This window comes from Chionomys nivalis, chromosome 7 (genome assembly GCF_950005125.1).
Source record: "Chionomys nivalis chromosome 7, mChiNiv1.1, whole genome shotgun sequence".
Lineage (NCBI taxonomy): Eukaryota > Metazoa > Chordata > Mammalia > Rodentia > Cricetidae > Chionomys > Chionomys nivalis.
The window spans coordinates 26,534,493-26,549,853 of NC_080092.1; the positions used below are offsets into that span (position 1 = coordinate 26,534,493).

The 15,361-nt window shown below is 47.0% G+C and overlaps 1 protein-coding gene across 1 annotated transcript in view; it reads right to left on the reverse strand.

Annotated features, from left to right (window-relative positions):
- Positions 1–13,210, reverse strand: part of Adra1b (adrenoceptor alpha 1B) — a 67,247-nt gene extending 54,037 nt beyond the window's left edge. Inside the window, exon 1 of the mRNA XM_057775048.1 lies at positions 11,883–13,210. Coding sequence (XP_057631031.1) covers positions 11,883–12,831 — 949 coding nt within the window. The 5' untranslated portion in view covers positions 12,832–13,210. The remainder of the gene's footprint in view (positions 1–11,882) is intronic.
- Positions 13,211–15,361: the final 2,151 nt, after the last annotated feature.

Here is a 15,361-nt window from a genome sequence, read left to right on the forward strand (position 1 = left end):
GAAAGGGATGACCAGGACCAGGGTATAAGAAGAACATACCTTTAGTGTAAACTTATACCTAGCGAGTGGGTGGCCTCATGAGTGCATTGCCGATTTATTTACATAATGGAGTTGGCTAGGCACATCTTGGTATCTTTTATTATAGAATTCAGCAGCACACGGAAAAAATGGGAAAAACAAAAAGAAAGAAAATGAGAAGATTGAGAATTTATTGGTATGGTGAGGAGTTTGTGCTTGATAAGTGTTGAAAAAAAGCCTGGGTGATCCAACTGCTCTCTCTCTCCTCTCTCTCTCTCTCTCTCTCTCTCTCTCTCTCTCTCTCTCTCTCTCTCCATGAAAAGTCCATAGAAAAAATACTAAGCATGACATTATAGATGGTGCTGTAGTCTGAATGCCTCAGTTCTCCTGTCCTTGGATTTGCATGTTAGAAATCTCTGTCAGTGGCGTTGGGAGAGGGGTGTCTGGGAAGAGAAGGTCACAAGAACAAAGCCTTTATGGCTGACATTAGTGTCCTCATGGAAGAGGCTTGAGAGTGCCCATTGGTACCTTTCCTTATGGAAGGTGCTGTCTATGAGGATGTGAATAGGCCACTGTCATGACCTTCGGCTCTCCAGTCCCCAGAAATGTGAACAATAAATTCCCATCGATTATTAATCACCAAAGTCTGATACATATCATGAGAGAGTCTCGCTTTTCTGTCTTCTTCATTTATGATATTATGTATGAATGAATGGCTTCTTGCTGTTGAGAACAGTAGGAAGAATTTTTATTTTGACAAGAACACGAAAGGAAAAAAACCATCAAACAACCTGCTGTGTTTTTGAATGGAAGAGTGGTCAGGGCAGCAGCAGCATCAGGGAGAACCAGGAGAATTTGAATGTGTTTCTGTGGCCGAGAAGCAGAGAACAGGATATGGATAAAATTACAGGGAAAATTATGAGCTAATTGTTTACTGCCCAAGTGTGAGGACCTGAGTTCAAATCCCCAGAACCTACACAAAGCTGGCAGAGGCAGCTATTATCACAGGAATCCTAGAGCAAGATAGGAGATGGAGAGAGGAGAGTCCTCAGGAACTGGAGGGCCGGATAGCCTGAGTACACTACAGAGAACAGCAGGATCTACCTGGTCTCAAACAAGGTGACGTGTGCACACACGCACGCACATAGATTAAGTGACTAAGGATAGATACCTTCTCTTTCTTCTGAACTCATTAAATAGCATGGAAGTCCAAATAAGTCTGTCAAACTGAATTTTCATTCTGTTAATCTTCTTAATCTGGTATCTTTAATTACAAGTATTTGGTTTTTGCAGTATGTGAACTCAGAAGAGGACAGGAAAAGTTAATAATCTGCTCCTACTCATTAAAGTGGCCCTTGAAAATGAATAAGCTAAAAAGTTTTAATTTTTGTTTCTTATGAGTGCGTGTGCACACACGTGTGTGTGTGTGTGTGTGTGTGTGTGTGTGCAGGTCTAAAAAGCAACTTCAGGGATGGTCTTCCCCCTCCATCTTGTTTGAGTTCGAACCCCTTGTTAAGCACTGTGTGCAACAGGCCAGCTGATCTATAATTCTCCTGCCTCCACTTCCCACCTTGTTATACAAAGCCAGGGTTCCAGGCAGGAGGTACGGAGCCTGGCTTTACGTGGCCCAGGGTTCCAAACTCATACTTCTTCAACAAGCGCTTTGCCCACTGAGCCTTCTCTGCACACTAGTACAGTGCTTTTGAAAGTGGGATTGCTGGTTGGCAAGATGGCTCAGTGGGTACAGAGGCTCAGTGAAGCCAGACTGCTTGAGGTCCATCCCCGTGGCCCACGTGGTGGAAGGAAAGAGCTATGACTTCTGTGGTTGTCCTTTAACCTCTGCCCTCTGGTACATGCATCCCTCTACCACACAAAATAAATAAAATGTAACAAAAAATAAAAAATGAGATTGCATATAAAGGCTTGACTTTCCTTTTCTGTGCAGATATCATGGATATTCTACTTCCTGATAGATTAACAGACCTATATCTAACCAACTCGTTCGTAACATCACATAACATTTTCCTTCACTCAAATTGATTGCTTGATAAAACTGAACATATCAGAAGCTAAGTTCCTGTAGTAATTTACCATTGACTTTACTACCGGGAAGATAGTGTACTCAGGGTATGCAAACTCTGGCCCTGGAAGAAGCAGATTTTTTTTCTCTTTTTCCATTTTTCTTTTTCTTCTGACTTAATCAAGATTAAAAAATAAAGTAGGTCATCAAACCAATTGTAAGAAGTAGTCAAGCAAAAGAGAAAGTGCATTGGCATAGACTGAACATCTTGTGGTCCTAAGACAGTAGTTTAAGAAATATGTTTGTTGTTTTTGCTGTTGTTTTGTTTTTGTAATCCAGAGTCTAGAAATCTCACACCCAGAAGTCTATCTTGGGACCTCCCAAGGAGAGGTTCTCAGCCTAGGCTATGAGGAGTCTGTGAATTTGGACAGGAAGAAAAAACATTTCAACACAACAAACAAAATAAACCAAACCTTTTGGCCGCAAGTTTGCCTTTGTTCGGCGGGAATGCAGGCCAGGGGCCACAGAGGACTCTGCAGGGGTTGTCGCCAACAGAAGTCAGGTCTACACCATCCTGTTCCATCTGTTGCAAAGCTCATGACACATTTCCTCTCGTCCCCACTTTGAAACTATGGTGCTTGCTTCTTTGACTGGCTGCCAGGCCGTGTTTGTTTAATATGCTAAGCACCTTTCCCACTCAACAACCAATTTGCTTTTCAACATAATAATAACTGCATTTTAGTATAATTGGTAAGCTTTGACTTCTTGCCTCTTCTGTGGGCTTACTTCGAGGAGGGGCTTTATTAGACTTTCAAACCGGTCACGGAAGTATAACAACCCTCTTCTCCCCAAGAACACTCATATTCAGGTAAATTCCAAAGAGCTGGGTGCAAACGGATTTTTGGAGAAAGGGCCTTCTGTTTTCTCTTCATGCTAGGGGACCGCATCTGGCCTGACTATAAGAGGAGATGTTAAGCTTTTTGGTTCATACTTCCCTGCCTCTATCTGCGGGCCCTGTGCTGACCCTGTGAACTATGGGGTAGATCCATGCTTGCAGGTGACAGTGAGCCCCACCCCTTGATCTCATTCTGACCTCCTTCTGGGGCTCAGCCTCCAATACACACATGAGCCCTGCAGAGAAGTGTGATGCCAAGCCCCCCATTCATCCCACCAGATCACAGGGAAAGTTTAGGTGAGCAAGACGGTGGGCAGATAGCCCACCCAAAAACTCACTAGAGGCTCTTCGATAAATGGTCTGCTTGGGCTAGACCGCGATGTTTCTGAACGTGTTGGTTTGACTTGCTCACTAGGGCAACGTTTGTAGCACAGTGTATGTGGAGGAGAGCTCAGCTGTCTTGTGGGTGGGTGTGGCTGAGAGGCTGCTCTGGAGTTTGGATTCCGTGGTACCCGGTCTGACCCATGATGCACCTTGCCAGAGGCTAGGTGAGGCTGACAGATGGGCTGAGGACCCGCTCCCCAACAGTCATGCCAACCCTACAAGTTCCTAAACACACAGCTAGATTGCTTTCTCGTTCCAACCCACCCTTTTGTCTGTTTCTTCTATAATCTGTAGGCTTTCACTGTTGAAAGCATTTTCTCTATCCGGTTCTAGGAACGATCCATTTCTTTCAGCCACTCTCTCGGTCATTAAGGATTTAGGGCCAGTGAGCCTACTGGGTATCCCAGTTCTAGCTCAGCCGCTCACTTGTAGAGCCAGAGCAAGTGAATGAAATGAGGGATACTTGCTTTGAAAATTTCCTACCAAGGGTTAAACTAACCTCTGCCTCCCCATGAAACCCACAGATGGCCAGCTGCAGTCTTGCTGCTCATCTGCCTTCCTGGGCTATAGATGAATGCAACCAATTCCAGCTTACTGTCGGTTCTGTGGATCTGAACTCTGGTCCTCATGTATCTGCAGCAAGTGCTTTATCCACAAAGTCATCTGCCCAGCTGACAGGCTCCTTTCTTCATGGGTTTTCTAAAATCCAGGAAGAAACCTCAGGGATCCAAGGTCATTATGTAGTTTTCCAAAGTAAGGCTTATTAGCTGAGATCAACGGGGACCCCTCTCTACTCCCACAATTCTGTTCTTCTGAGGGATCCCTTTCCCTGCTCTCCCTTTCCCCTTGCGGGTGTTGTTTCAGGGGCCATGAGAATCTGGGGAAGTGAGTGGGGTTAAGCCTACATTCTGTTCCATTGAGGTTCTCTGCACTTCGTATATGCAGTTCATAGCCTTCTCTTTCTGCATAGCTAGGTCATCACTAGCCAGTCGCTGCGGAACACAGTGTCTAGAAATATTCTCTTCCACAATGCCAGCTTGCCTGGCCTGTGACATCAAGGGAAGGACATAGGATGACTTGTGATGGAGAACTGTCCTGCGGTGCTGGCATCATTTGTAGGTTGGAGGAGGAGGCGAATCCAGTCTTAAATGTACAGAAGCCAGAAACAGCACTGGGGGAAAGTTTCTAAATATTTCTGTCCTCCAATTTGATAGAAATCTGATCAAATGTGCTTGTCATTAGCAGCAATAAACCATGAAGTTGAAAGGTCTTCCAAAAGCGTCAACAATCAAAGAGAGGTTTTAGTTCATCTTGCCAGTGGAATGACCCAATTATTTTTATGTTCTTTATATCCTTTTGAGGTTATGATCAGTGGCCATCTGCCCTTCCTTGCCTCCTTCTAAGAATAGAGGTTTCCCTCATGTTTCCATAGACTTCCACCCAAGAGCTCTTTAATGACAAGCCCATCTGACGGCTTGGATTTGAACTCATAGCTCTTCGTCAGCCGCTCTGAGGCAAAGCTCCCCAGCTCCCCTGATGTTCACATCCATAACTGTGCAGTAGGAATCATTTCAGTGACTACATCACAAACCAGAGTATAAGACAGGTCAGGGGATGTGGGGTGGCACCAAGTGGCAAGGTCTAAAGTATGGGGGTCGTTAGCGTATCATTATCTGAGGTGTTCGGGAAGTGGGGGTGCTGCAGGAGTGCTGCAGTCAAGTCCTGCTCATGTGGGAGAGAGCTATCCACTGTTCTTACAGCTTCACACATACTCAGGCAAAGCCTTCACAGGGTCCTTGATGACCCTTTGGTACTTATGTGGCCCCTGTGCCCCAGCAGAATTGCCCACCTCTACCATTGGCTCCTGCTCTGTGTACCCGACCTATCTTTTTCGCACAGTCCATCCCTCCCTCCTGGCTGCTCTGTCTCAGCCCACTTGCCTTCACTGGAAGGCTAAGACTGGCTCATTTCTACAGCCTACATTTCCTCCTTTCTTTCTTCCTCCCTTCTTTCCTTCCTTCTCTTTCCCATTAATTTTTATGTATTGTCTACGATTTCAAGACCTTAGGAAACTCAAATTTCAGATTATTTTTAGAGGCGACTGACAGAGTTGCCAGATTTTTGTTTTCTTTTTTTAAAGTTATCAAGAAGGACATTACAGCACACACACACACACACACACACACATTACATACAACTATTACCATTCATTATCATCTTTCCTTCTAAAATGCTATTTTTGGTGTCTTAAAATAGAAAGGATATAGTCTTCAGATTGAAAGGACAGTCATTTAGATTGAATACATCTCATTTTTAAAAGAACAAAATGTTTTCCTCGTTTTGTCATGAGCCAGTGGAAACTCTGGGCATCAGATCTCTGACGAATTTGGGGGAAGCAGTGTACTAACAATAGAGCTAGCACAATGAGTGTCTATTGAGTACCACATGCGTAGTCGGATTCTACCATTTGCTAGGTGTGTGACTTTGGGCAAGTGATTAACCCTCTCTGAACTTGGTGTCCTCATCTTTGGAGACAGGGATGATGTGGCTTGCCTGCAGGGGTCACAACCCTGTCTGGGAAGGATGCTCCACTGTGTTTGTTCGATTTCTGTACTGGGGGGGGGCTTCAGGACAGAGATACCATTATCCCTCCTGCTTCCCACCCCATGGATTGGACCAATACCTGCCTAGGACTGAGGCTACGTCCAGCTGTGCAATAAAAGCTTAGCCACATTTTTTCCCCTTTGGATATCCATAGGGTATCCCATCCACAACTGCCTAGGTGTAAGGAGAACTAAATTGTACCTGATGCACACGAATGCATCCAGGAAAGCTTGGTAAGGGCTCAAGATTCTTGATCTCACAAGAGGTTTTAGTATAGTAAGTTGATGGTGGGGTCCAAGGGCCAGAGCTGTCAAAACAATGCCTGTCAGATGTCTCTTAGCGTAGCTGGGTTTCCCCAAGGGACTTTTGCCTTGGGTCAGATGTTCTTTGCTCAAATCATAATGATACCCAGTAGGTCCTGCCCACTGTGGTGTTTCATGAGTCTTGGAGGATGTCTGGAGAAAACTCTGGGAGACATCTCTTGCCTGTGCTCAGGTGATCCCTGATCCTGTCTATCCCAGCTCAACAAACAGTTGATGGTTCTCTGCCACCATCAGAGTTATTCTGGACACACTTCTCTCACTAAACTTCCTGTGCCCCCTCACACCGAGTCCTCAAATCTGTCTGTCTCTTGCCGTTTCCACCATCACCTGCCTGGTGTAAGTCACTGTTTCCTCTCAGCACATTTGAAAGCCTCCAGTCCCATATCTAGTCTGTTTCTACATGGTGGCTTGAGTGACCTTTTTAAAGATCTTTGTGTGTGTGTGTGTGTGTGTGTGTGTGTGTAACTATGCACATGAGTTCTTGGAGGTCATAAGAGGTGTGTGAGATTACCTGGTTGCAATTCCAGGTGGTTCTGAGTGACTCCATGTGAGTGGGTGCTGGGAACCAAACTGTGGTCCCCTGCAAGCACAGCAGCTGAACCATAGCCCTTTAAGTCCCACAATATGCCCTAAAGACCCAGCATGGCCAGGCTTCTGCCCATGCTTGCAATCTTACCCATGCTTGTTCCCATCCTAAGCTCTGGGAAATTTCCCATCATTTCCTGCTGCAGAAGACCTTCCTGCTGCATGGATCTCTCTTCTACAAATATTCTTGAAGAAGAAGCTCTCTAAACTGTTCAGCTTTCTCCCTCCATGGTACTCCCCTGGACCTCATCATACACTTATCCTTTTAAATAGTTTCCGTCTCTCATCACAGATACATTTGCACTTCTTCTTGTGTTTCTTCAAATACCTGCTTACCTTTCTAGAAGTAAGTCCTATGACACTTACTTATTTTACTTACCATAGTTTTTCTAGGGAAATCCCTGGACATAGTACCTGTTTGGTAAATTCATATTAACTCCGTGAATGAATGCATGATTAAAGATGTGACCCACATTCTTAGGAGGAAGGCAAGTTTTTTTCTGCTTTTTCCTTCAGTTTGGCTGACTGACTGACTAAGGCCTTGTTCTTAAGGTTTGGAGAAAATCTAGCTTTAAGTTTGAACATGGATGGCCTGCCTGATGCTTTATTAGCTGCTACCCCCCAACCCCCGCTTAGGGGTGGGCAGGATTTTACAATGATGGTGTCCTTCCTATCTTCTGACAGGGTGGTTTGCAGTTTCCTGGAGAACTTTTGCTATAACAGCAGGTTGCCATCAGTGGCCAGAGAGGCCGGGTGCAATGGGACAGACAGTGGTCTCTTCTAAGAGTGCTGGACTCAGTCCTTGGCTTTAGTGCTATCACGCTGTGTGACCCTGGGTAAGACTCTAACAGTGGTGAGCTTTGGTGTCTTCATCCATGAGGAGCTAGCAGTTAGCTCACAAGGTGTCTCTGTGAGAGTCAATAGAATAATGCCATAGGAAGTCCAGGAGAATGTCTGTAGAAGGTATGTATTCAATAACCATATGTTGAGTAGACAGGTAGAGACCATATTTAGCTTTGGTTCAACAATCCAGCTTCTAGTACAGAAGCAAAGACATAGTAGATACTTTAGGAAGACTTTGGTTAAATATTTAATAAATGGCCAAATGTATTTTAGCTCAGTAATACTTCCCTCTTCTAGGAAGGATTCCCTGTTTATAAAAAAATTTCCCTCCTCCCCGAGTTCTCAAAGCAACTGTTTTCCTTGAGGGACTCTCCAAGGCTGAGTTGGAGGATCCACACCTGTTTGTGAGGGTGACTGTCCTAGCTGATGTCTGGAGACCCTCATTCTCACTTGTGCTCATAGTTATAAATCCCGCTTCCTTCCTTTGAATGAGAAGAGAGACAAATGGATGGAGGCAGATTGCTGTTTGGTTCCAATACTATATGGAACACAACCGCTTCTTTCAAATTGACCTTCCTTTATTCGGAGGGGAGAGCAGTTAGTTCAAGAATGGCTTCCTGGTGCCTTTCAGCATTTGAAAAGGAGGAAGAAGGATTTGGAGCAAGGCAACTTTCCAGTGTTTTCTAAACAGCCCACTAGACCCATCCGCTTGTTGGCTGACTGACACTTCCTACCACTCATCCTTACACAGAAATATACACTCCCCGGAGAGTCCAGCCACTCCATCAGACCTTGACCAGCCTGTCTCCACTCTGGTGGGAGTTGATCTTCATTGTCCTACCAAGCAGCTGGAGGTTCTTTTGGACATCATGCATGGTCCATGGGACAGAAATACTACTATATTCTGGTCCAGATTCTCTGTCACTCCCTGGCCCAATTCCAGGGGCCAAAGAAAGAGGTTCTTGTTTGATGAAGTGCATCCCTGATCTTGAATAAATGAGCGCTGATCCCTGAGGCAACTGGGTCTGAGGCCACAGGGAAAGGGTGGGGAGAGATGACTGGCGTGGTGTAGGTGGGGAGGGCTCCACGGGAGGCTTCTCTGCAGGTGGCCCAACCCTGCTCCCAAAAGTAAAAATCAGGGAGGAAGAAAAACAAGTGGGGGCCCCAGAGCAGGGTCCTGTAGGGCCATGTCTATTTTCCCTCTGTCAGGAAGGAATCCCAACCCTTCTCTCCTATGGAGAAAACAAACACAGCTATGGAAATCTCATGCCATCCAGGCACCTGCAAGTCTAGCTGGACTAGAAGTCGCTCCTACCTGTACTGTCCTGCGTGTCAAGCGTAGCCTTCCTCATATCTGCTTTTGCCTCTTTTGAGGAAAATACCATTGATGGAAAATTTAGAATTTCGAGCCCCCTTCAGATTCCCAACATGCTCCTAATGCCCAATGTGCTGGGCATCACTGGAGGAAGTAGGAACCTACAACCCCATCTTGTTGTAATGTTCTTAAATTATTCAGAAAACAAGCATTGATGATGTGCCTTCTGTTTCAGCTCTTGACCTTTCCACAGCCATTACAAAGCCACAGCTCATCTACAGGGGTGACCTCACCTACTGGGTTTCCGTGGATGAACAATGCTCATTGTTCCACTCAGTGACAACACACTGGAGGGTTCCCTGATGATCATGGTATGGACTGTCAGTTTCTACTGACAGGAGAGGGGAACAAGCCTGAGGGTACCACAGGCTGGGGAAGTAAGTGACCTTCCACTGCTAATGCATGGACACTAAGGACCCCCAATACTAGATAGAAGGACAGGGTCTCAACAGGCATGAGCAGAAAGCAAAAGAAGACACAGAAGGCAAGCTTGGCAACTTGAAGCATAGGATACAGAGAGAAGCCATGTCATCTCATACTACTGGGTGGCTAGGGAAGGTCCGAGCTTGCACCACTTAAGGATACTAGGCTCCAAAGGGGGTAAGAGATGCTCTGACCAATGATTTTCAAAGTCTCGACTGTGGTCCACCCCTTCAGAATCTCCTGGGGTCTGATTAAACATGTAGACTCTAGATCCATCTGATTGACTGAATCTGAGTGTCTGTAGGTGGCACCCAGGGGGCTGTGTTACTATGGAGTTCCTTGGGCGGTCGATATACTCAATAAATTTTCCCTTGGTCTCATTCAACCATCTTATCCTCCACACATGCGATCTGAAGACCAGAGAGACACAGCAACAAGTCCAGTGTCACAAAGTTAACTGATGAGCAAGACCAAAGCAGAACTCTGTAGCCTGTACCACCTGAGTCTATTCTTTCCATTTCAACTTGTTGAAAGCTTCCATACCCCTTGAAGCTTGGAGCCAAGGATTGCACCAGTGATCATTTCTGAACCCCACTGGACTGCTTTTCTTCTTAAACATGCCCTGGTCATAGTCTCTGTATGTTGGTGGGTATATCCAGGAGGAAGTAACAGGTGCAGGATTGGGAAAGGATACAGGGGAAACCTTCTGCTACCTCCACTAGGGTGAATGGGGCTTGATTTAGAGTATTGACATCTAACTTGGATTAAATACTTGCTGAGGTTCAGATCCTTTCCTGTCTTTTCATTACATCAACACAAACCCCTTGGAGCAAAGACTAATTAGTCCCATTTTGCAGATGAAGAAACTGAGGCTCACAGAGGAGCAGTGATTACCCCAAGGTCAAATGGCTGATGAGAGACCAAATCACACCTACACAAAACCACGATCTTAGAGATGGCCCTATGCAGTTCAAGCTAATCCATTGTTAATCAAACAAGGCTGACAAAGGTCCCAAGACCTTGAGGAGGAGATTCATTCTCCTCTGCATTGGGACATAATCACCCCTGGGGCAGAATTTCAAGCTCTTTCTATTTAATACCATTGAAAAAAAATTTCTGAATAGCATTAGTCTGCCAGACTTCCTTTAAAAAAGATCACAGAGACAGTATGTTACATATATTTTTTTTTCCCAAAAAAAGAGAAACTCTTGGTAACCATTTACTGCCTTTTCATTCACCCGTTTCTCACAGAAGCGGTGTGACTCTGGAGTCACAGCTGCAGCAGGGGTTTGGTCACCTAGAGACCCTGCAGGGATGGCTGGTGTGTGAGGTCTGTGGCATGTATGCAGTTACTGGTACCATGCCCTCAGCACTTCCATTCATCCCCTCGCCCCCGTGGGCCCCCCCCCCCCCGTTCTCATCAGAGGATAGGAGAAGAAATCAAAGCAGATCCATGCACCAGAAAAGGAACAAGGATTTCCCAAGCCATGCGAATAGTATGTCACGGCACCTCCCCTCTGTTTATTTTAGCTAAACCTTGGGTTTGTTTTTGCTCCATCAGGAAACGGGCAGCCTTTTGAACAGTTTACTTACTAGGACCCCCAAGTCAAAACTGATGGGTGCATTTTTGTAGATGGGGCAGGAGGCACTGAATTTCATCTTGCTTAGTTTTGGCTTCTTATAGTCAAAGCTGAGGGTCAGCTATCATTAAATTCTGAGCATTTCTTAAATAACCAGAGTTCGGAGGATTTTGGGGGGTGAAAACTGAGGATGTTTCTCTTTTAAATCCCGAGCTTCAGAAACTTAAAGGCCCTGGAAAAGCTGTGTGGCTGTAAAATGCTGTAATATCTGGTAAGGACGACAGTGCAGAGAGAGGAGAGCCAGCAGAGAGGGAGGAGGGTGGGGGAGGCCGCAGCCACTGCAAGGTTGAGAAACGTGGTCCCTGCAAATATTGAATGACACTGCCTCTCTCTGTAGGAGCCGCCTCCCTGCTTCCCCAATGCCGCGTCTGCAGTAACTACAAACTATTTGGTATGCTGCCTTAGTGACGCTGCCTTCTCAGACACATCGTTACTACCGAAATAACACTGGTGTGATGTTGGAGCCCCGTGTCCTTTTTAATTATTAAACCGAGGCCAGCGAGTGAGTCATTCCACATCCCAGATTCTCCTCCAAAGCTTCTATTTCAAGTGCCTAGTACCTTAGCTTTTTTTTTTCACCAACACCTGAAGTTGGTTCTTAGCCAATTCCCCAATCTGCAAAGCCTTTGCAGAACAAACAGTATTATCCAATCTCCAAACACACATTGATAAAATAAAAATAGTCAAACCAACACAAAAACTTTAGGGTGAGACTATCAGGAAACCCAAGGGAAAAAAAGGTCTATTTCCCCTCTGCCAGTCCCCAACTTACCAAGTGGGAGAGCGATGAAGAAGGGGAGCCAACACAAGATGAACATTCCGACTACAATGCCCAAGGTTTTGGCTGCTTTCTTTTCCCTGGAGAACTTAAAAAGTTTGACAGCTATGGAACTCCTGGGGTTGTGGCCCTTGGCCTTGGTACTGCTGAGGGTGTCCTCATGAAAGTTCTTGGAGTGGATCCTCAGGGTCAGCTCCTTGGAGTTGGACATCTCCTTCATGACGCCCGCCTCCAGGTTCTTGGTGGTCCTCTTGGCCACTATATAGACCCGGCAGTACATGACCAGAATGACCGCGAGTGGGATGTAGAAAGAGCCCAGGGAGGAAAAGAGGGCATAGAAGGGTTCTTCGGTGACCCCGCATTCCTTGTCATCATTGGGCGCAGGTTCTTTCCAGCCAAGGAGAGGCCCGATGGAGATGACCGTGGACAAGACCCACACACTGAGGAGTGCCAAGATGGCCTTCCTGCGGGTTACCAGCGTAGGGTACTGCAGAGAGTAGCGCACCCCAATGTAGCGATCAATGGAGATGGCACATAGGCTCAGGATGGAGGCCGTGCAGCACAGGACATCTACCGCTGCCCAGATGTCACAAAAGATGCGCCCCAACACCCAATAGCCAAGCACTTCCAGGGTAGCGGAGAAGGGCAGGACTGTGAAACTCAACAGCAGGTCAGCAATGGCCAGGTTGACAATGAAGTAGTTGGTGGGCGTCCGCAGGTGCCGATTGCAGGCCACTGACAGGATGACCAGGATGTTGCCCACGATGGCAAAGAGGATGAAGGCACCCAGCACCAGGCCCACAGAGATGGCCCTGGTGATGTCCAGCTGGGGCAGTGTGGAGTTGCTCGAGGTCTGGTTGGGGCCAGTGAAGTTGGCATCTTTCAACTCTCCCCAGTGGGCAGGTGCTGATGTGTTGTGGCCGGTGTCCAGATCGGGATTCATTTTAGAGTCCGCCCTCCATAGCCAGGAAGGAGATTGGGCTCGAAAGGGCTGCGACCAAGGCTCCTCAGCTGCCCTGAAACTTTGCTCCCTCCGTGGTCTTCTTTCCAGAGGCGTCTTCCTGACGAGAAGTCATCTCCTCCGGGCAGCCCAGCCCGGCAGCACGTCGCCTGCCTGCACCCAGCGGCTCTCTCGCCTGTCAGAGGGAGGAGGAAAGAGGGGACGAGGCGGCAGCTCCAAGTTTAATGGTCCACGTCAGGCGCGCCTGGCCGGGCTGGCGCGGGAGCTCAGGGAGGAGCGGGCGCCGGGCCGGGGGTGCCCGGCTGTGCCCGGCCGGCGGCGGTACTGCGGACCGCGGTGCCTTCTCCGCCCAGCGATCGCGAGGAGGGTCTGCTTTCAATGAGCCGCCTCTGGGCTGACTGCACGGCGGTGACATCAGGCGGGGAAGCCCGGGCGCCCTGACTCTGTGCGGCACTAGGGGGCAATGCGGGTCCAGCCAAGGCGCGCAGCCCCGACGCCAACTGGGTCGGCCAGGAGACCAACCGCGCCAGGCACTGTTCCCTCTGTGGGGATGGGGCGGGGAACAGAACGGGGATCCGGGTGTGGGCATCCCGGTTCATACACCTCAGGGGCCCCTCTGGGATTTTTTCCCCTTCTGTTCACACTTCAGTTAAAAGGTGGGCTGGGGATACTTACCTCTAATGGGGTCTCCTGGAGTCAAGCCAATGCAACTTGTCCGGCTTCTACAAAAGGAAGAAAATCCCAGGGTTAGGCAGGTGGTAGGGACTTGAATTACTTCTGAGACCAAACATATACTTTTTTTTCTTCCTTGTAACCTCTTTGGCCTTGATAAAACCTAGAGGTTCAATTATTCATTCATTCCTTCGATCACTTATTTGGGCACACATTCCTTCAGTGGGCTGTTAATGTTCACCTCCAGAAAACGGTTCGGTCTTAGGCACTGTTCTCCAGCAGCTGCAGGTGTAGCCAGATTCCTGAGCTGTGTGTGGGAGCTTACATTCTAGAGAGACTAGACAAAAGACACGAACCAGCGAGACTGAGGTATGACATCTAATGGCGGGAGTGAAGATACATTGAAGACAGGGACATGCAACCAGCAAATAGAGGAACGTGAATTGGAAGTTTGTTTTGTTGTTAAAGACAGTCAGGTTGCCCTCCAGCTCATTGTGGAGCCTAAGAATCACTCTGAACTCTCGGTTTTTCTGTCTCCCGAGGGCTGGAATTACAGGTATGCATTGACCATTGGCAGTTTGTGCTGTACTGGGGATGGAACCCAGGGCCTTATGCATAATAGACAAGCACATACTTTACCAACTGGACAGAATCTACAGTCTGAACTTGACATATAAGTATGTGTTTGGAATGTCACAGAAGAGAGAGTTGAGTAAGGGAAGGAGGGGATGTGGGGAGGGAGCTAACTGGCCCTATGTGAGTAAAGAGTGTGGACAAACAGCCCGCCAAACTCTGCAGAAGGGGCTTGGTTGATCTTGGTTATCTGTTGGATCTTTTCTTGCATTGCCTTGTGTTCATGTTGGTTATTAAGCTACAAGGCCTGTTTGCAGAGTTGGGTGATGGGTGATGGTATGCAAATACAAGAAGAGAAAAAATAAAGGCAAACCAAGAGAGTGTTTTATTGTTAGTTTGATTTTTTTTTTAAACAAGATTTCCTTTTATATTCCAGGTTGATTTGGAACTCAAGATCCTCATGTCTCCATCTTCCAGTGTTGGTTAAGCCAACACATAGGTTCTCGCCTGTGTGCTAAGTTCATTTTGCCTTTTCTCAAGACCTGATGAGAGAAGAACTAGCCTTATTCTGATTTCTGAGGATGGGACTCCAACTCACAGGGAAGGTAAACCCTTCATTCAAGTACATATACTTATGGAGGAGAAGAGCTGAACCCCACTGCTGGTTCTCTCTACTCCAGTGCTGAGTACTCAGCTGCAGATTCACGCAGGCTCTATAGGGCAAAGTAGGGGTCAGAGTGGATAGAGTTTTTTTTTTTAAATGGCTCATTTTAGGGCCCAAGTTACTGCTGCCGGCAAGGGACCCACATTTGTTGAGTGAGCTCCTGCTGGTAGTGAAACATTTACTCGTATCCCTCCCTTTCCCCTCTCCCCTCTTTCTTCTTTTCTATTTTTGAGTGGGTCTTGCTGTGTAGCCCACAATGCCCTTGAACTCACTACCATGATGCCCCCAAATTCCAAAATCTTCTGGCCCCAGCCTCCCCAGTGCTAGGGTGGCAGGCATGAGGCTCCACACCTGGCTTGCTTATTTTCTTTCGTCTTTAACAGGTCTTTGAGAGAAGCATACCTGTTCTCTATGGACTTACAAGAAAACATTGGAGTAGAGAGTTAGTCATATACTAGTGGCACGAAGCAGGGCAGGGTAGTGGCTGTTGAGCGGAAAGGAGACACCTGATACCCCTTTCTTTCAGTCCACAAGCCACATCCCAAATTTCTCATTTCGGCCTTTGGATAACCACTGTATTTTGATTAAGGGGCAAGGAAGCAG